The 22815-nt window shown below is 45.6% G+C and overlaps 1 protein-coding gene across 1 annotated transcript; it reads right to left on the bottom strand.

Moving 5' to 3' along the window:
• Positions 1-9197: 9197 nt before the first annotated feature.
• Positions 9198-22558, bottom strand: LOC142495904 (proteinase-activated receptor 3-like). Its single transcript, XM_075602009.1, has 2 exons — positions 22273-22558; positions 9198-10871 (listed from the first exon to the last, which is right to left on the bottom strand). Exons 1-2 carry the CDS (start codon positions 22367-22369, stop codon positions 9829-9831), a joined length of 1140 nt encoding a protein of 379 aa, XP_075458124.1. The 5' UTR covers positions 22370-22558; the 3' UTR covers positions 9198-9828.
• Positions 22559-22815: the final 257 nt, after the last annotated feature.

Below are 22815 nucleotides of genomic sequence, written 5' to 3'. Positions count from 1 at the left end.
GGTATTTAAACCCCACATATACTATTAAAAAAAATGCATTAATTACACGGATTACATAAACTAGGATTAAAAACAAAGAATTAGTAATGCTCACTGATATATATAATCAAATAATACATGAACAACATGGAAACAGACTTATTATTACTTACAGAAAAAGAGAATAATGTGGAACCACTGTCTCTGATTATTAATTATTTGTATCATATAATTATACCATATGCACCACATATTATTGCACATATGTGCCAAGATTATAAAGTCTATAGTGTAGTATCATACCAAATGCAATATAGCGGATACAACATATGCAAATGGAAGTCCATGCAAACATTAGTAGTCAAATGGTAATACAAAATTATGACTATAATGGCAAAATACACCCCGACACTCCCCATCCGCTCAGCCAGCCAGGAAGTGTTTGAGTTCCCACTCCTGGTTGATACCGAGCGGGTGAAGAGTGCGTAAGGTGTATATCCAATACATTTCACGCGGCGTGAAATGTATTGGATATACACCTTACGCACTCTTAATATGATACAAATAATTAATAATCAGAGACAGTGGTTCCACATTATTCTCTTTTTCTGTAAGTAATAATAAGTCTGTTTCCATGTTGTTCATGTATTATTTGATTATATATATCAGTGAGCATTACTAATTCTTTGTTTTTAATCCTAGTTTATGTAATCCGTGTAATTAATGCATTTTTTTTAATAGTATATGTGGGGTTTAAATACCTGGTTCCTTTAAGGGAATGACGTTTGACTTTAACATTATCAGTTTAAAGGGAGGTCCTTGCCAATTAGGGAGGTACTTATGACATACGTCACTTCCTATATAAGTTCCGGTATTTGTGGGGATATTCACTCTTTGAAAAAGTCTTTCTATAGACGAAACGCGTCAGAGTGGTGCTTGTATGCTCACTGTAGCATTTAAATAAAGTTTTTTACTTTTTCAAGCGTTGGTTGTGTGGAGTGCTGTGACCACGGTTACCAATTCCCTCCCTACTTACGTCACTTCCGGATAGGAGCACGCCGACACCACGAGGAAGCGAAGATGGCCACCGGAGCATTCTGAGCAGTTTGCAGACCGGGTATCGTGAGTAACGAACTACACACTTAAAGCCATATTTTTATCAGGCAGTTTTGAGGCTAAACGGCACCGGCTTTTGATTTACCTCGGGGTCTTTTCTTTGAAGAGGCTCCGCTGTATCTCTAAGGATTGACCAGCCCACTGCTTGTATCATCATTGCTTTTCCTCCATCAATACTGCATAAGTTATTATTTTAGTGGTGTCAGCTCCAATATATATTGGAAGATTGCAGATTCTGTACTATTCTGTGGTTTGGAGACTCGGTACTCCAAGGGTTAATACCCATATGTTCCGGGCCTATGGGGTAGCCTGTCCTATGCAGGTGGGCCACTGACCCCCTGCCCCCACACTACCTCTCCCGTACCACCCGAGTCCCCTCTGACTCACTCCTACCTAACACTTCCGATCCCTGCAGCAACGCACTGCAACCTCACACGATGCCCTCTAAGCACTGACCGCTGTGACATGACAAGAATGCACCCACTAACCTAAGGGCAGAGTCCCTAACCTAGGGGCCGTCCCTTATCACTTACCCACTAATCTGGTGGGGAGTTGGGGCCTGTCTGGGACCTGTCTGGGACCTTACCTGGTGCAGGAGCCACTTGCTTTCTGCACCCTTCCTTCCCCTTCTTGCTCCCAGCTCCAACTGCCATTCTCAGCACGCGAAATGTATCTTTTCCTCTCTGTGCAGGGAGATACTCTAGCCCAGCGTTTCCCAAATGGTGGGTCGCGACCCGGGCCACAGCACCAAAATTGCCGGGTCGCAGCGAGGCTGGCCGCGCGGTGTCTCCCGTCCCCCGGCACCAAAATTGCCGGGTCGCAGAAAGGCTGGCCGCGCGGTGTCTCCTCCCCCCCCCCCCCAGTCAAGTTAAAAAAAATGGCGGCGATTCCCCCCGCGGTCCCGCGCGCATGCGCAGGGCCCGCTCCCTTCCTCCCCCCGCTCCCAATGTGGGACGGAGGAGAAAGTAGCAGCTCCTCTGCGGCCCGCACGTTATGTGGGACGGAGGGGGAAGTACAAGCTCCTACTGCGGCCTGCTTCCCCCCGCGGCCAGCTTCCCGAGCTCACCTCCCATGGCACCCCCTCCGAGCCCATCTCCCGTGCCCCCAAGCCCACCTCCCGTCCCGGGCAGCAGGGGATATCGGGGGCAGCAGGGGAAAGCGTCCGGCAGCAAGGTAAGTCACCCCACCCAGTCACTGTCACCCAGTGACTCTCTCCCACCCAGTCACTGCCTCCCACCCAAGTGTCCTTGGCCCCCTCCTCCCACCCACCCACCCACCCAGGTGTCCCTGGCCCCCTCCACCCACCCACCCACCCACCCAGGTGTCCCTGGCCCCCTCCTCCCACCTCCGTCATTGCCTGTAATTCACTGTTTGTGTCTGTGTGCGTATAGGGGAGAGCGAGTGTGTGTGTATCTGTATCTGTGTGTGTGTGTGTGTGTGTGTGTGTGTGTGTGTGTGTGTGTATCAGTGTGTGTGTATCTGTATCAGTGTGTGTGTATCAGTGTGTGTGTATCAGTATCAGTGTGTGTGTGTGTGTGTGTGTTTATCAGTATCAGTGTGTGTGTGTGTGTGTATCAGTGGCTGTGTGTGTATCAGTGGCTGTGTGTGTGTATCAGTGGCTGTGTGTGTGTATCAGTGGCTGTGCATGTGTGTGTGTATCAGTGTCTGTGTGTGTGTGTGTGTGTATCAGTGTCTGTGTGTGGCTGCGTGTGTGTCAGTGGCTGTGTGTGTGTATCAGTGCGTGTCTGTCAGTTGCTGCGTGTCTGTCAGTGGCTGCGTGTCTGTCAGTGGCTGCCTGTGTGTGTGTGTGTGTGTATCAGTGGCTGTGTGTGTGTGTGTGTGTGTATCAGTGGCTGTGTGTGTGTCTGTGCAGGCCCTATAGGCCAGTATAGGCGATAACATTTTTAGTGGGTCATGAAGGAGAAGTTCAAAAATAACCGGGTCACGGAAAAAAAAGTTTGGGAAACCCTGCTCTAGCCCTATTGGCTCCCTGGCATCACGTGGGGTGCGCAGAGGCTCATGGGACTCGTATTTCCTGCTTAGAGCCTTCCCTGGTAGGCAAGGGTTTCGCGGGCTCATCCCTGCGCATGCATGAGCTGTTTGGGGTCCTCCCGGCGCCTGGCTCTCACTAGCCTCTTCCCTACTCTGCTCCGCGCATGCGCGATCGCGCAGCATGCGCGCGCACCTGCAATGGCGGCCCCCGCTAACCGGGTACGCCGCCGAGCCTCCTGCAGCTCGGCTCACTCCCTGCTCCGGCCTCCACCTTTGGGAACAGCCGGCGGGTCCATCGCTGCCTCCGGCGGAACCCGCGACCGCGCTGACCCAAAGGAGGGGGTCTCTGGGAGCCGGAGAGCACCAAGGCTACACTTCCATTAGAGAGGAACAAATTCCTTTTCAGGCATGTGGAAGACATTAACTTCAGGTCTGGTCATGTTGCATATTATCATAACCCCCTCCAGAAGTGCCTGAGTTACCACACAAAATATCCAACGTTACTTTCCATCCTTGACTACAGAGAGATACATCAGTTCCTGTGTGTTAGTATGTCCATGTCGCTGAGGATCCAATAAAGTTTTTTCTGCTGCTGAGCGTTCCAGTCTCCGTAATTTTTTTTACTTGACACGCAGTGCACCGCTTAATGCTTCCCCCACGGGATGCCACTTCCGTGTTCCTGTTTGGGCTGAGAGCACGTGGATTTCTTCGGTTGCTTTAGTACCAACTGTGAGTACTTTATCTGCTTGAGATCTTTTAAGGATTGCATTATTGATTTATGGTCTATCTCCAGGGGAGAGATGGCCTAGGCCAACCAGGGGGTCTAGGTACTCTCCTCACGGGTGCGCAGATACACCCCTCAGGTTCCAGCAGTGTTCTGCTTTTCCTCCACATCGGAGCACATGTGACTTGTCCTTATTCCACTTATGCTCCGAGGTTACTGTCTACAACAATTACATATCCAATATTGCTGAACATTCAATTTCCAATCACTTATAAGTTTTTTATGAATAACTCTGGGGTGCTTTAGGAACTTAATGTTTTCACATTTACATAGAGATACGACTGGGTAAGGAACCCGTTTATGCCTGTTTCATCTAACTTAGGGGCTCATTCGCTAAACTTCTATAAGTGACTTATAGCACTATGAATGCCCTTAACGTGTGATATTGCATGTCTAGCTATTCACAAAGCTCCAATAATATGACAATATCTCACTAAAACGGCTTTTTATAGTAACATTTTTGGGGCATTGTTTAACACTATGCCAATCAATGGGTAGCGGGGTGGAGGTAGTTGCAACAGGAAGGGTGGGTGGGCCTCCTAGGTGGGTAGCGGGGGAGGGAGGTTAACCCCTTAATTACTATAGCGGCTACTAACCGCTAAGGTGATTAAGAGGTTAGTGGCCAGTAGTTTTTTTTTATTGTAATGTTGCTGCCCATGGAGGACGAAGAAGACAGGGAAGAAGACGAGGGCAGACTTCATCTTGGCCGGGGTAAGTAGAACTTTAATTTGCTTTGTGCTGCCTGGTTTTATTTTTAATGTGAAAATGCACTATTATCCATATCTGGATAACAGTAATTTTGACCATTACTTTACTCTTTGTTGGAGGGGGTTGTTGGGGGTACAGAGGGTGGGTGGGTTATTTATTGGTAGGTAGTAGGTATTTTCATGTTTATTGTGGATAGAGGGGGTCAGTGAAGGGGGTACTTGTTCCAGGGTGGGTGGTTAGGCCTACCAGGTGGGTAGTAGGAGGGGTTTACCCCTTAATTACCAAAGCGGTTACCACCGCTATGGTAATGAAGGGGTTAACTCCTCCCGCAACCTTCCTGGTAGGCCTAACCACCCACCCTGGGTCAAGTACCACCTTCACTCACCCCATCTACTCCCAATAAACCAGCTATTGTACTTTAACCCCTTCATTGCCTTAGCGGCTAGCCGCTAAGGTAATGAAGCTGCTTTAATATGAATTTTAATAATAGTGTACAGAAGCAAGGGGTCTCCTGAGCTGAACCTTATGTATTTCAGCTTCGGCGACCCCTGCTTCCCAAGTTATAGGGGTGCCAGTATCTTCTGTAGTATTTAAATCCTCTGGGCTGTGGGCCGTGGGCCGTGATGCCGAGGATTTAAAAATGGTGGGGATACCGGCACCACATACCGGGGCCTGTGACTCGGGAAGCACGGGCTCCCCGAGGCTGAAATCAATGCGGTTCAGGTCAGGAGACACCCTGCTTCCTTACACTATTATTAAAATGAACATTTGAATTGCACGATCGCCTTTAAGAGCTATGTACGGATATGCAGCTCTCTCCATGCTTAAGTTTATACAAACACTTTTAGTCCGATAAGACTTATGTAAAGGTGTTTCCCCCACCCGATGGGAGATTCTGCCATTACAGCGTGAGTGGTGCATGCTACCTGTTGGTAAGCAGGACGGCTGAGTCATCCGCAGATGTTTGTGGGGACACAGGACAGGTTTCTGGGGTACATACCCCACATGGTTCTCTAGCAGTGCAGCGCCTCCATCTGCTGTAGGCTCCAGATGTATGGAGGCAATCTCCTACGATAGAACGATCACCTCTCACCCCAGTAAGATCACAAACCAGGCAGGAGGTATATGAAACAGGAACGGTTCATTCTGTCAGCACTCAGTCACGGCAGGCTTCTGCCCAATGCAGTCTCTGGCTCGGATATCCAGCTGTAGGATGGTCTCTGGACCTGCACTACGGGACAAGGGCCACCACAGCAGTCCTAGCTCTTCCCTGCCCCTCTAGCAGAAGCAGGGGAAAGGTACACACTTACTCTCCCCCGAGGGGAAGAGGCACAGAGAAGGGCCAATGTCCAGGAAACCTGTGGTGTGACCTGCCTCTCTCAAGTGGGGAGAGGCACTGCCTAAATTTGGGCGGCACTCCCCTTAAGTACAGCCAGGAGGAGGGCACCAGGTCTGACCCAAGATTGGGCAACCCAGGCCTGGTTCCACCTCCTCCCCCTGTAACTCAAAGGCACTGCTGGGAGTGGCGAAAACCCATAAGTACTGGCAGGCATGCTCTTACCAGGGCTTACCAGGGAGTGAGGGCAGACTGCTAGTCAAGAACCAGTCCTGGCTACACTTAGGGGAAAAAAAACAATCATTTTTTTTTGACTATGTTAAAAACGTGTGTTTTTTTCTTGGTGAATACCGTTTTGACACGTTTTTATAGTACGGTAAAACAATGCAATGTCGATCGGCAATGCACTGAATTTATCGAGGTTTAGTGAATAGGTACCTTCATTTCTATTTCAACTGATTGCAGTCTTAAAATCAAACACACAAGTAATCTCTGGGTATGTTCTGAATTTCTGTTAGAGAAGAATATTCTGAAATTGCAAAAAAAGCTTTAACAGTTTTGTGGTGATTTTCTACAACCTATTTATGCGAGTTGGGATTTTCCACACTTACGAGCATTAACTGCAATAAAAAAGGGAAGTACTACACTGTGTTGAAGATGAAATGAGAGTATGCTTATCACGTATATGTCCTGATGTCAACGAAATCACACAAAAACATTAAGCTCGTGTCACATTAATATCAGCATAAGCTTTTTATGTTCTATAGATAACAAAAAATGATTCTGACTTAAGGATCATTTTATTTGGTCAATTAGGTACATATCAAGATTATATAAATTTTACAAAAATGTGTAATTTTATTTGTAAACCTAAATCCTTATTCTCAATTTTCTATCCAGAGATCCAGAGTTCGAAACCCGGTCAAGGTGAAATACGTATGCGAGTTTCTTTGCCTTAGCTCACTTAGCAGTATTGGTGCTAAATGACAATTTGGTCCCAGTTCCTGGCTATAGGCCAAAACTCCATACAATGAAAATACTCCTTGAGAAGGCGCCTGTTTGGTGCAAATTGCGTGGGTTTTTTTTCCTCTGTTTTTGTTTCGTCTTTTTAGCATGCAATGAACTATTTATCTATTTTTCAAGTTCCTTTTCCTTGGGGTTTGTGTCCGCTACCGATCTTCTTTCTTTCTTTCTTTTTCTTTCTTCTTCTCATGATTGGAGAGTTGCATACGGGTTCTATGGATCCACTCACAGTACCAGCTGATCAAGCACACAGCCAGCAGATGAGGAAGCGGTGCACGGCAGGAGTATATGTAGCTCCACACCAATTTAAAAATAAGAGGTAATGGTTAAGACTTGCGATCCCAGCTATCATGGAAGGGTAATGTCTATGCCCTTTACAGACCAGCTGGGTAGGTCACTTATATAACCCTCTATGTACTCTCTCTTTTCCTCTAAAAGGCAATTATATTGTAATTATCCCGTTCTTCAAATGATACCCCGCTACATATACCAGAGACTCGACTTCCTTTTCTATTTTCAAAAATCCATACAAGCCAATCAATTTTACATTTAGTGTGCTGCAAAGCAAAATGATATATTATTATTATTATTTATTATTTTCCTAGTCTGCCACCAGCACCGAAAGGTTGAGAAACACTGGTTTAGAGAGACGTTCTTCAAAATGAAACCAACAGTATTATTTTGCGTTGTTTGACCTTCCTCATTCACACCCAGGCTATATAAGTTGTACTTAGAAAAGTCTGACACTGCCAAAAATAGTACCAGGTAAAGAGGAAGTAAACAGAAGTGACTAGAACTAACTTGTTCCTATGTGGTAAGATTCAGCTACGGAGTTGCAGCACGGCTATGCCTTAGTTATTAGCAGAGGGAGCAAGTGTATTACTAAACATGTTCTCAAGTGCAAGAAGAGCTGTTTCCCCTCAATATAAACACAGGCTTCAGTATTTAACATTTTTTATTCAATGTCAAAAACGTTACATTGTCACACCAATCAATGTTGGTTCATGCTTTATTTTTCTTGTCAGTTACATATTCACAGGAATGTTGTTTTAGTTATGAACTAATTACGATTTACATATCATTAACTATAGAATATATTAACAGGATTCCTCCCCTCCCCCCGCCCCAAATACTTATCATTATACAGTTATTTAATTGGTACAGAAAATTCCCCAAACTTCCTTTTTCCATGTGACTTAAGTAGGATGTTTGTTCACAGCAAAGGAGAAGGAGCTGCTACAGAAACTCACAGAAGCTGCAGTCAATTGCTAAATCTTTCTTAAACACACAGCCGATAAAAAAAATATTGTGTTTGCTAAATTGTAATTTTTTATTATCAGAAGTATTAGGAGTGGACTCTGTGTAGTCGTTAGGAAGCATAATGAACAATTGCTTAATTACTGGCACATGAAGTGGACTCACAATCACACACTGGTCAGTTACGTATTTAATGATTCCTCAGATCCTCCACAATGCATAATGCCAGGGATGCTCAATTCCAGTCCTCAAGGGCCACCAACAGGTCATCCTTTACAGATATTCCTGCTTCAGCACAAATGTCTCAATCAGTGACTTATGGTCACCTGTGCTGAAGCAGGGATATCCTTAACACCTGACCTTTTGGCTGCCCTTGAGGACTGGAGTTGAGCACCCCTGCTCTATGCTATTAAAAACCCAAATGGGCTGATTAAAAATCCCCCTTTTAGTTGAATCTAACCAAGGAGATGCTGTTTGATGCATGATATCCATTATTTGCAGATATAATGTAACACCTTGATTGCAATCTATTGCTGCCCATCTGGTACGAAAGGGGTAGATATTTCTAATTCTTGGGGTTTTGCCATAACCAAAAATGACTGCTTATAGCTTCCATGTCAGCAAGTCTGTTCATAGTTGCTACATTATTTGATGTCCCCTCTTGATTGGAATACACAAACTGTTTGAAAAACTCTGCTATAGTAAATATACAGTCAATCCCAGTATTACTTTACTGATGTACAGTATGTTCCTATTATGAACTGTTAAGTTTGAGTTACGTGTTCATTCTTAGCACTGAGACAAAACTTAAATTGTTAAAACCCCAATGGCCCAAACAGCCACTTTGGGCGATATAGACTAAGGCCTTTAGGGCCAAAGCGGCCACTGGTGGAGTTTGTGGTCATAATTCCCCATTGATTTCAATGGGGAATTTTGGCCAAACAGGCCAGATCTGCCACTTAGAGAGATACAGAATAAGCCTCTTAAAGCTGCAGTTCAGTCTTTTTTTTTTAAATTTATTTTTTTACTTCAATAGTTTCATGTGTGCAATCTCTAATTACCTAAAGAACTGTATAGCTGCAGGTCAATTCGTTCTCCATGTATTGATCTGCAAAATTTGGTGAAGGGATCTGTTTTTTTTCTGCTTCTGTCTCTCAGTGGAAGCTCATGAATATTCATGAGCACTCCTGCACTGACATGTGCTAGAGGGAGGGCAGGGCTGACAAAAGGGGTGTGCCAGAGCTTGTGACAGGACATGAAGGGGCAGTGCCTTAGCAAATGGCTGTTAAAATAGAATACAAGAAAATTTGTCTTTCAAAGTTGTTTTTTTAAAACAGAAAATGCTAAAAGTATTTTTTCTTACTACAGAACTGATTTATTAAAAAAAACATACATGCAGGATATTGACTGAACTGCAGCTTTAATGTGCAACACGTTTTGGACATTGACAACATACTTAAAGTTCTCAGGCATGCAACATCTAGTCTAGATATTTGAAGATTTCTGAATTAAGAATTGTACAATGACATGTTATTCAGATAAAAGGTAAATACAGTATAGAGATAATTTATGAAAAATTTATACATATTATTTGGTCAGCATCAGTGGACATGAGAAACACGTGTGTTGTTTTTTAAGTCTCTATTTTTATTGCCTCTTTATTATCCGAAGACATTACAAGATTAGATTTTTTGGTGCTCCCTGATGCCTCGCTGTTTGATTTTGTACCACAAGAAAATGTATCTTTCAGTATTGTCCTGAAGTCATGGGATATGTAATAGTAGATGAAAGGGTCAATACAACTGTTAAAAGAACATAAGGACACTGCCACCATGTACCAAATGTACAGTTGGTTATGACATTCCCACTTCTGTTCCTTGTAGTGAAGGAAAAGCAAGATGTTACTAGGTGTGAAGCAGAGAGTAAAAGTGAGGAGCACCAACACTATGAGTTGTATAACGTGTCTGTGAGATTCCCTCTTTCTTGTCAGTACTACCAGAATGGACACATAACAGAACAGAACTACAGCCAAAGGAATAGCAAATCCCAGGCTAAAAAGTCCAAGAAAATATTGTGTGTACCATTCATAGCCATTGCATGTTGCCCAAATGTCATGGCATGTTGTAATACTTGGTTCTTCAAAACTTTTGGACTGTGGAACAAATAGAAATAGAGACATTGCTGCTATTACCACCAACCAAATTCCTATAGAAATTACTATTGATATTCTCCATCGACGTAAGTCCATTGCGACGAATGGATGGACCAAAGCAACGTAGCGGTCAATACTGATGCCCATCAGAAATAGGATGGAGCAATACATGTTTCCATAGAAAATGGCAGTGACCGTCCTGCATAGAGTCTCACCGAAAATCCAGTTGTTTCCTAGGTAGTGGTATGTTATCTTAAAAGGCAATGCCAGCATGAACAAGAGGTCGGCAAGTGCCAAATTAAGTAATAGAAGAGTGGAAGGCATCTTCTTGGTTTTTGCAGTGAGCACCCAGAAGGCTATACCATTTGCTGGAAGACCAATGAGAAACACAACCAAGTAAACTGTTGGTACAATAATGGTTGTAATAGGAGATTTCAAATGCTTCTGAATGTGTCCTTCAAGTATTGAAGAGTTGCAATTATCTTGTTTTATTGATCTTCCCTTTGAAACCGGTATGTCAGCCCCTGAAGAAAAAAAGAAAAGAGACAATATTTTAATGATAAATTTGTTGTAGTGTCTCTGAAAGGCCCTGGTTCAATATGCTATGAAGTCAATTCTTCATGTCTTTGTGCAGCATCTTGAATAGGGGCCAAATGTCTAAAGCAGGAATCTTACCAAATTGAAATTGGAGATTGTTTTCCAGTTTACCAGATCTAGGAGGATCAGCACAAAACTAGTCCTAACTTTATAAGGCCAAGGTTTATGAGTTAATCAACTCCAAATCTCTCTTTTTGTGTCAAAACGTACTGATTTCAGTACTTGGGGAGGTTTACATCTCTTAATGGGGGGGGGGGGAACAAGAGCTTAAAAGGTTTGTTGAGGCTTACGGAACATAATGGAAGCCCAGAGCCATAAGCAGATGGCGTTGTTATGCGGTAGCTCTCATTGGTAGGGAGCTATGGCCAGTTCCTGAACCGAGGTGACTTGGGGCTGGGTGGTACAGAGGTAAAAGGAAGGGTTCACAGTTTACTGTTATGACCTGCATTAATTTTGGTTTACCATGGCATGGTATGCAGGCATACAGTATGACGCTTTGGCCAAAGGGTTTAACTAAATAACCAAGTAAATATTATTATTATTATTATTATTGAAGTATTTAAACTTTATACTTATTACTTTATGTTTTGTCAATTGGTTTTAGCATTGGGCACCCCTTTCTTTTGTTTGTATACATTGGCCACGCTCAGTATATGTGTGTGTGTGTATATACTGTATATATATATATATATATCCGCCAAACAGAGGTGGCTAAGGCTACGTGGTCAATACAAAAAAAGTGTGCTGTTATTATTTTTTGTATTGACCACGTAGCCTTAGCCACCTCTGTTTGGCCTGTTGCCAGCCCCACTGTGTTAACCGTGTCAGATACATTAGAGCAGGGGTGAGCAAACTTTTTATGCCGAGCCCCCCTTTTCATCCATGAAATTTCTCGGGCCCCCCCTGCCTGATGTAATCAAAATCACATGACGTCAGTGCATGTGCAGTGCATGACGTCAGTGCGAACCAGCTTTGTAACGCCCCCGCCACGCGTCTACAAAAAAAGTATTTATAGCACAAATTACATAACTTAAAAATAAATATTATAATATTTGTCTAATAGCGTTCCCATTTCTGCTGTATTATTAATCTCTCTCTTCCCGCCGCATTAGAACACCTCAGGACCTCTCTAACCTCTTCCAGTCTCTCCCTGTATTTCTCACTCCCCCTCCAGTCCCTCTCTATTCCTCCCCTCAGTGTCTCCCCCTCCCCCCCACTCTCTTTCCCTCCCCCCAGTGTGTGTCTCTTTCTCCCTCCCCCCATTGTCTCTCACTCTCTCCCCTCTTCCAGTCTCACACTCCTCTTCCAGTCTCTCCAACTCCCTGTATTTCACACTCCCCCTCCAGTCCCTCTCTATCCCTCCCCTCAGTGTCTCCCCCCACTCTCTTTCCCTCCCCCTGTGTGTCTCTCTCTCTCTTTCTCCCTCCCCCTAGTGTCTCCCTCCCTCCATTGTCTCTCACTCTCCTTCCAGCCATTGCCTCTCCCTCCCCCCAGTGTCTCTCTTGCACTCTCCAACCAGCTATTGTTTCTCCCTCCACCCGGTGTCTCTCTCACACTCTCCCTCCAGCCATTGTGTGTCTCTCTCCCTCCTGCCAGTGTCTCCCTCCCTCCCACCAATGTCTCTCTCATCCCCATCCCCATGTAGCTCTTTCACCCCCCCTCCCCATGTCACACTCACTCTCACCCCCCTCCCCATCTCACACTCTCACCCCCCTCATGTCACTCACACCCTCCCCATGCCTCAGTCTCACACTCACTCCCCCATGTCCCAGTCTCACACTCACTCCCCCATGTCCCAGTCTCACTCTCCCACCCCCCCATGTCCCAGTCTCACTCCCCCCCCATGTCCCAATCTCACTCCCCCATGTCCCAGTCTCACTCCCCCCCCCATGTCCCAGTCTCACTCCCCCCACATGTCCCAGTCCCCCCCCCACATGTCCCAGTCCCCCCCCCCCCATGTCCCAGTCTCACTCCCGCCCCATGTCCCAGTCTCACTCCCGCCCCATGTCCTAGTCTCACTCCCCCCCCATGTCCCAGTCTCACTCCCCCCCCCATGTCCCAGTCTCACTCCCCCCCCCATGTCCCAGTCTCACTCCCCCCCCCATGTCCCAGTCTCACTCCCCACCATGTCCCAGTCTCACTCCCCCCCCATGTCCCAGTCTCACTCCCCCCCATGTCCCAGTCTCACTCCCCCCCCCATGTCCCAGTCTCACTCCCCCCCCATGTCCCAGTCTCACTCCCCCCCCATGTCCCAGTCTCACTCCCCCCCATGTCCCAGTCTCACTCCTCCCCCCATGTCCCAGTCTCACTCCCCCCCCATGTCCCTGTCTCACTCCCCCCCATGTCCCAGTCTCACTCCCCCCCCATGTCCCAGTCTCACTCCCCCCCATGTGCCAGTCTCACTCCCCCCCCCATGTGCCAGTCTCACTCCCCCCCATGTGCCAGTCTCACTCCCCCCCCATGTGCCAGTCTCACTCCCCCCCATGTGCCAGTCTCACTCCCCCCCATGTGCCAGTCTCACTCCCCCCCCATGTGCCAGTCTCACTCCCCCCCATGTGCCAGTCTCACTCCCCCCCCATGTGCCAGTCTCACTCCCCCCCATGTCCCAGTCTCACTCCCCCCCATGTCCCAGTCTCACTCCCCCCCATGTCCCAGTCTCACTCCCCCCCATGTCCCAGTCTCACTCCCCCCCATGTCCCAGTCTCACCCCCCCATGTGCCAGTCTCACTCCTCCCCCCATGTCCCAGTCTCACTCCCCCCCCCATGTCCCAGTCTCACTCCCCCCCCATGTCCCAGTCTCACTCCCCCCCCATGTCCCAGTCTCACTCCTCCCCCATGTCCCAGTCTCACTCCTCCCCCCATGTCCCAGTCTCACTCCCCCCCCATGTCCCAGTCTCACTCCTCCCCCCATGTCCCAGTCTCACTCCCCCCCCATGTCCCTGTCTCACTCCCCCCCCCATGTCCCAGTCTCACTCCCCCCCATGTGCCAGTCTCACTCCCCCCCCCATGTGCCAGTCTCACTCCCCCCCATGTGCCAGTCTCACTCCCCCCCCATGTGCCAGTCTCACTCCCCCCCCATGTGCCAGTCTCACTCCCCCATGTCCCAGTCTCACTCCCCCCCATGTCCCAGTCTCACTCCCCCCCATGTCCCAGTCTCACTCCCCCCCATGTCCCAGTCTCACTCCCCCCCATGTCCCAGTCTCACCCCCCCCATGTCCCAGTCTCACCCCCCCCCATGTTCCAGTCTCACTCCCCCCATGTCCCAGTCTCACTCCCCCCATGTGCCAGTCTCACTCCCCCATGTCCCAGTCTCACTCACCCCATGTCCCAGTCTCACTCCCCCCATGTGCCAGTCTCACTCACCCCCTCTCCCCATGTCGCTGATGCAGGAAGCAACGAGATGCTGCTGTGTACTGTAGCACAGCGCAGCACAGCGCAGCACAGCGCAGCACAGCGCCACCTAATGGCCAAAAGAAAAATTGCAGCTGCAGACGGCTTTTTTCCCTCTGCTCCTGGCAAAATCGCCGCTGCTTCCTGCGCCCCCCCTAAACAATCTTGCGCCCCCCCAGGGGGGCGCGCCCCCCAGTTTGCGCACCGCTGCATTAGAGCATTTATCTTGTCAATTTTGGCAATTGTATTGTTCCCATTGGGATATACTTGTTGGAGGATTTATCAAGTTTTGCTACAGACAGGGGATCCATGCCCTATTTTAATTTTCTGTGCGTTGTTTTTTAACTTTTGTTCTGTGACAACCTCTAATAAAAATTGTGTGATTTTGTACTGCCAGGCATACCAGAGTGCTTTCTGTTCAGGGCTCTTTCTCTCTCTCACAGTATATATATATATATATGTGTGTATATATATATATATGTGTATATATATATATATATGTATATATAGTGTGTGTGTGTGTGTGTGTGTGTGTGTGTGTGTGTGTGTGTGTGTGTGTGTGTGTGTGTGTGTGTGTGTGTGTGTGTGTGTGTGTGTGTGTGTGTGTGTGTGTGTGTGTGTGTGTGTGTGTGTGTTGGAGTTAAAGCGTGCTGGGATTGTGTGTGTTAGCTATGGCCAGTTCCTGAACCTAGGTGACTTGGGGCTGGGAAGGAGCCTCATGATTAGTCAGGTGTGAAAAGAGTGTTTTATATTTAATAAGTTTGTTAGCATTTTTAACACAGCAAGCAGAAGACCCTGCCAGAGGTTGTGTGACTTAATGTTATGTAAATTAGTCCCATGTTTGGAGTCTTTCGGAAAGGTGGGCCTTGGTAATTGGTTATGGGTCTGGGCTTGAGGCTACCTAACTCTTGGGTTAAGGGCCACCAACAGAAATCATGGGGCCCAGGACAAATGAAAGGAGCAGGGCATTCTCTCAACCCACCCCCACCCTCCCCACCCCCAGTGCACCAACCACGAAAACATTTTTTTAGCGCACAACTTTTACTTAACTGTTTTCTTCTTATTGTAATACGGAAAAAAACATTACAATGCAATATGTTTATTTTTATATTTTTTAAAAAAAGACAAAGATACCCAATGCTAAATACAATGTGACAACAGGCCTGAGGGGGATTCAGTATGGGGGTGGGGAGGGGGAGGTGGTTAAGTATGGGCCTGAGGGGTGTTAAATATGGGTGGGTGACTAAGTGACTGCCTTTGGGTGACTGAGTGACTCTCTGGGTGGGTGACTGAGTGACTGACTGCCTGGGTGAGTGACTGCCTGGGTGGGTTACTGCTGACCTTGATCAGGTGGATGCTGCTTCCTGCTTCCCTGCCTGCCAGAAACTTGCCCCATAGCGCTGCTGCTCTGCAGGAGGTAGGCTGAGGGTGGGGCAAGACTGGTGGGCTAATTCCCGTGGGAGCATACCCCCCCCCCTGGACCGCGGCTGCTGCGCGGGGGGAGCAGGTTGGTGGGTGCGGGCACGCAACTGCGCTTCCCCTCTGTCTCACGTTGGAAGCGGGGGGGAGGGAGCGGGGGGAGGAGCGGGGGGGAGGGAGTGGGGGGGGAGGGGGCCCACAGGCAACAGGCCGGACACCCTGCTTTTGCTGCGCATGCGCACTGAGACCTCTGCTCTGCGCATGCGCACGGGGATCGGCAGCAATTTTTTTTGTTTTCTGGCTTTAAAAAAAAATATATAACGGACACGGTTGCGCAGGGGGCCCGGGACGCCAACCCCGGCAGACCCCCCATTGGCGGGCCTGCTTGGGTTTATATGGTTTTAGATTATCGAAACATAAATTCCCTCTTGGCAGACGGAAAGAGCATTGGTGTTATATATAGTCAGCTACTGAGATGCAACACGCTATGCCTTATTTATTAGCAGAGTGAGCAAGTGTATTACTAAACCGGTCCTCAAGTGCAAGAAGAGCTGTTTTCCCACAATATATACACAGTCTTCAGTATTTAACATGTTTTATTCAATGTCAAAAACGTTACATTGTCACATCAATCAATGTTGGTTGATGCTTTCTTTTTTTTGTCAATTACATATTCACAGAAATGTTGTTTTAGTTCTGAACTAATTACTATTTACATATGATTAACTATGGAATATATTAACAGGATTCCCAACCTCACCCCCAAATACTTTTCATTATACAGTTATTTAATTGGTACATAAAATTCCCCAAACTTACTTTTTCTATGTGACTTACAGTAAGTAGGATGCTTGTTACAGCAAAGGGGAAGGAGTAACTCGAAGTCTAGACTCTGCTGCAATCAATTGCAAAATCGATCTCTCTTAAACACAGCAAATAAAAATAAAAATTCTGTTTGCCAATTATTAATGTAAAACAAATATATAATCACTGCGCTTCTCCATGTAAAGAGCATGCAGCTAGTGAAGGAATTGGCCATACAAATGTGCAAAACAGAAAGTGAATTCACTTTCTGTTTTGCCAATTATTAATAGAAGTATTAGTAGTTGACTCTGTCTAGTCGTTAGGAATCATAATGAACAATTGCTGTGTATGTGTGGAGCTGATGTGTGTGCATAGAGCTGCAGTGCGTGTGCGTGTGTCAGTGTGTCAGTAGCAGCGTTTGTGTGTGGTGTGCTTTTGTGTTTTATGGGTGTAGCAGCAGCAGAGTTTGAGTGTGTGTAGACCTGTTGTGTGTGTGTGTGTGTGTGTGTGTGTGTGTGTGTGTGTGTGTGTGTGTGTGTACACAGAGGGGGCGGCAGTGTGTGGATATAGATAGCTGCAGTGTAAGTGTTTATAGAGGTGCTTTAATGTATTTACCATTTTATTTTATTTAAAAATTCTATAAAACAATACAAAACTGTCTATTATTTATGCAAAAAGCCTACATTTAGCCTATAATAGTAATAATCCCTGAAGAACAGGGCATTACTGGCCAATAATGCCCTGGCTGGGTTAAAGTCCCTCGGTTTCGCCTCGGGCCTTCAACTCATCCAGCCAGGGCATTATTGGCCAGTAATGCCCTGTTCTTCGGGATTATTACTTAAAAATAGACAGTTTATTAAAAAAGAGGAGACAAATGACCACTAACAAGATGAACAATAAAAACAAGCATTGGCTATAACACCCGGTTACAGGCAACCGGCTGGAGACTCCGCAGTCCACTGGAGAAAGATTTCGATCCGTGCAGAACCTGCAGTAGCAATGGAGATCCACGAACCTCAGCTTGAGTATACCAATATCCAATTGGCACAAAAATGTCCTCATAGAAATGTCCGCATGTAAACTACCCAGGACAGTATACTCATTAAGATGAAATCCCAAAGGTAAATGGGGAGCAGCTGCCTGCTATGGGAGTATCATGCACGGGCGGCATTGCCTGTCCAGGCTGCGTGATGATGCAATAGCGGGCTGGCGCTGAACGCAATATACTGCGCTGGCTTGTGTAGTTTACATGCGGACACCGTGTTTTTAAGCCCGGGGAAAGTTCCTCCAACTGCCTCCCCCATTTCACCTACCTGAAGGTGTGATGAATGGGCATCACAGAGAGGTCTGATCACGCCAGAGCGCCAGACCATCGGTACCCAAAACAGCGGGTCACCGGTATACTGAGTCTATCCAGACTCCGCCCGCTGGGAACGTGCCTCGGTTCTACTGACTGCGAGGTTTCTCACTCTGGCTAGGGCAAAAAGGTGCCCAAAAACATCCACTACCATACCTAGCCTCACTTTGCCAGGATGGTAGCATCACTCCACAGAACCATTAGAGGGCCCACTACAAGAGCCACGCTCCTATACCCGTGATACCCCCAACCCAATCCTGGGAATACTGACTATACCTTGGGAATCCTAGCCTGACTTTGTTAGGAGGCTAGCTACCACCCATAATGACTAGGCCCCACCCCAAGAGACACACTCCTATGCCTGGGACCCAGATTACATGACCTTACCATGATACCCATATGGGTTCTGGGGAAAAAGGGACCTCCATGAATGCAGAGGGTCCCCAGAACACGCAAAACAATTCCGCAATCCCTGCACCAAGATCACAATGATCCCAACCTCTATCACCCTGGTGATCTCTGGGACACTGGAATTTCCACTTAGAGAATTCCAGATCACCCAGTGAGCACAAAGCAAGTACATGAATCACAAGGCACATAAAGCAACAACCCTAGCCGAACTCACTAGTGGGAAGCGTCTGAGCAAATATCCCAATATACAGTAGGTCACAAGTTACACAAACCATGTGGGCTAACAGTCAGGCATGATAATAGAGCGATTGAACAAGAGTGTAATCTAGTGGCTATAGTACACAAAATGGAACATGCAGTCAGCATCAGGAAATGAAATGGGAGGGTATTATAAATGACAAGAGTTTTTCTCTGACTTGCAAGGAGTCAGTTTCACCTGGGGGAGCAGGAATAAAGTATTTGGGATGGTGCAGGGCAGAAAGGTAACTGTGCAGGCCACTATGTTCCACAGAGTTCACAGCATCTCAAATGTCTTCCCCAAGTGAGTCAACTGGCCGGCTGAACTGGCTCCTTTTAGGAAAGTGGCTCCATTCAAGCCTATGGGAGTCCGCTGCGCCAATCAGGGACTGGTTGCTAGGGGAGGGGGCCAATCAGGGGACTCTGTATCATGCTAAACTCATAGCCCTGCTCCAGGGCAAATAATTTGGGAGGGGGTGTGGCTTGTAGCAGGCCAATTGGAAGGCCCAGATTAACTAACACAGAACTCTCTCCCTGGTGTGAAACCCCAGTGCCTGCACAGGGAGAGAGAGGTACTGGGGTCTGGGAGGGTTACACTTTAAACTTTATTCTCTGACAATTAGAGATGGACGAATCATTCGCGGACATTCGACTTCGCTGCACATGTGGTGTTTATTCGCATGCACGAATATTCACAGTTTGGTTTAAAAAAAGGGACAGCATATGCAACGCATATTGAAATGACCATTCAGAGGATTAACTAGGTGTTTTTTCTGCCCGGGGCAAGTTCCTCCAACTGCCTCCCCCCATTTCAACTACCTGCTGGCTCTTCTCCCACGACATCGTGGCATCGTGCAGTCACTGTGTCACATGACAATGCATTATCATGGCAACGCATCGCCATGACGATGCAGCATCACATGACACTACAGCGTCCATGGAGGAGGGCTGCTCTGTTACAGAGGCTCGACTCTCTGCCCTGGCAATCTGTTTCATTGCTGTTGGAAAGAGGGTGCAACCTCTGTAACCGCGATTCAAAGCGCCTGCTGGCGTGCTGCGGGTGTGCTGTTGTGGCACCGACCCACTGGCCCACTGGGCATTTTCCTAGTGTCCCGATGGGCCAATCCGCCCGTGTTCCAGAAGTCACCTTACTACTAATAATAATAATTTCACAATCATATGGATAAAAAAATTATTTAAAACAATATTTCATTTTTGGAGATAGGGTGCCCCATAGGACAAGAGTGAACTCATTGCAGTAATAAGTTTATTTGATGACGTCAAAGTGATCATCATATTTTCTTTTTAATCTGACAATCATAAATATTTAAAATTGTGTGTGTGTGGGTACATAGAGGGGGCAGCAGTGTGTGATATAGATAGCTGCAGTGTACGCGTATATAGAGGTGCTTTAATGTATTCACCATTTTATTTAAAAAAAATCTATATAACTATACAAAACTGTCTATTATTTATGAAAAAAGCCTACATTTAGCCTATAATAGTAATAATCCCCGAAGAACAGGGCATTACTGGCCAATAATGCCCTGGCTGGGATAAAGTCCCTCGGCTTTGCATCGGGCCTTCAACTCTTCCAGCCAGGGCATTATTGTCCAGTAATGCCCTGTTCTTCAGGGATTCTTACTTAAATAATGGCTTTTGCACTTCAATGGATACATATCCACAATGTGTTGCTCACTCCCCCCACCCCCCCCCCCCCCCGCCTCCCCCCTGGCAGCAACGGGTTAAAAATAGGATTTACTTCTCAATCTTAGGTCAAAGTGATATTGAAAAGCAGTGGTACTCTGTTGCTAACCCCTCAGACTCTTACCATTACCTCTGATTACTGATATCACTGAGCATTCCCTGGTAAAACTTGTACTACATAAATGAATAATAAATAACAATAAATTGATAATAAATATAAAACATGCCTCTTTTTCAGTACTACAGACTACATTCAAGTAGGACTTCTCAAGTTACCATTTGAAGAACGTTATGCAAAGAGAGGCACATTTCAATGTACTGTATAACATACTAATGGCATAGAATTAAAATTATTATTATTATCATCCTTTATTTGTAAAGCGCCAACATACTCCGAAGCGCGGTACAGTGGGTGTGCAGAGTGACATCAATGACATAAACTGAATGACATACAAGGACAGCCAAGCGCAAGCAGATACAGAAGGTAATGAGGGCCCTGCTCCGGTGAGCTTACTCTCTAGAGCAGGGGTGGCCAACTTCAATCCTTAAGGGTGACCAACAGGTCAGGTTTTCAAAATATCCCTGCTTCAGCACATGTGGCTCAATCAGTGGCTTAGTCGTTGCCTGTGCTGTGCTGAAGCAGGGATATCCTAATAACCTGACCTGTTGGTGGCCCTTGAGGACTGGAGTTGCCCACCCCTGAGCTAGAGGGACATAAGGGGCAATGTTGAAACAAAAGGTAAAGTGCCTGCTCATTGTGGTGTTAACTATGCTTCAGGATGGAATATGGCATAGCCACCCTGCTGGATCTATTAAGGTTGGGGGAGGGGGGGTGGATGTTAGGGGTTGTTGAACCTAGTTACATAATCCCTTGCTGGACCAAGGTGTACCAATTGTTAATTACATATTTAATATAGTAGGTTGAATGTAGGTGATTGCCAATAAAAAATAAAAATAATCGGACAAGCATAAGTCTTTTTATATATTTATTTCTATCTTTTAATGTCTGATGGTAACCAAATGCTTTGAAGACGTTTTTGTGATCTTAATGGAAATTGTCAATAACCATTGTTTTTCTTTTGATCTTTTTTTTTGTAAGGTAAGTATAGATCGCCCATTACTTAAACAGGTAAGAGCATTTGAAAATCATTATCAGAAAATCATTATCTGATAAGAACAAAGTATGTAGGGTTTTAGGGACAGATAAACACATGAATTATTAAGCATCCTAGTTTACGTGTGATCAAATCTTTTTAAAGTGGCTGATTACGTTGATAAATTGTTAAAATGATATATTTTTGCTTATGATGACTAACCCTTTACGTGTCAAAGTTGAATAGCTCAATTTATTTAGCAAAAATCAACATATCTGTCCCTATACAGACTGTAATTAGTAGTATAGGGCCAGTTATATGTTCTTAAAAAATACTTTTATACAGTACAGATGTAGCCAATGTTAGTACACCAGTTACCGTGCAGTAAGCCACTAAAATGTGCAATGTGTTGTTTTTTTTTGTGAAGCGTGAATAGCTATCACTTTTCCACAGGAATACAGAATTTTATCATATCGGCTACCTAAATTAATCTGTGTGACTAACGATCGAATTATAATGGCTTTATAACCAAAGTAAAAAGCAAAAAAGGACAATTTTTCAGTGGCTTGGACAGTCTCAGTATCAAAATACATTAGATAAAGATTGTAAAATAATAAATATAAATAATAAATATGCTCCAATGTTTCTTTACCATCAATATGTTAAAGGTTTAAAAAAAAAATATATATATATATATATACGGTATATTTATATATTAATTTAACCTGTCTGATTTCTTTATTTTTTTATAACATCGCTTAAGACACTATGAAACCACTATCTCCCAATAAGCAGTACAACCACTTTTAAGCTATTATACACGCCACTGTCCTTAGTTCACTTTCCTACTAGGCTGGATTGCCCCTTCAAATTGAAGATAACAGTTTTAAAGAAGATTCCTTACATTACCTATTGAACAGGCTGCTCTGGAGAGACTTGAGAGAGTAAGAAGAAGCATGGATGTATGCAGAACAGATGTGGTCATTGCAAAGTGTCGCAGGTCCATACTGTATCTTTCTGAGGCTCCTCTTGAGAGTTGCTTCTTGCTGCTTTGTCTGCTCTGACGGAAATCTTGCAGGATGTCAGCTAACCCAAAAAAGCACTAATTCATGAAAGATTAAAGTGTGACATTTGGTCACCAAAGGGTTTTTTTAGGCTGTAAAGAAAAAGTTACATTCCATTTCCCTTTTTTGGTCATATGACATGAAAATGAGTTACAGCGTTTCATTACTTTTTTTTTTTAAGTCTCACACATAACGCTGACATAACCAACCTGCGGTGAGACATAACCAAACAAGAAATATATGTGCCATATACAAATGAACATACGTTTTCAAAAGGGTCTTGTGTTTATATGGTAATGTTATGATTATGAGAACCAAATCCTGGTCTATCTGAGAACCAGTTAGTGTAAGAATAGATATCCAAAAATGGTAATGTAATACAAAACTA

Source organism: Ascaphus truei, chromosome 5 (assembly GCF_040206685.1).
Source record: "Ascaphus truei isolate aAscTru1 chromosome 5, aAscTru1.hap1, whole genome shotgun sequence".
NCBI lineage: Eukaryota > Metazoa > Chordata > Amphibia > Anura > Ascaphidae > Ascaphus > Ascaphus truei.
This window is presented reverse-complemented; position numbering and strand designations above follow the sequence as displayed.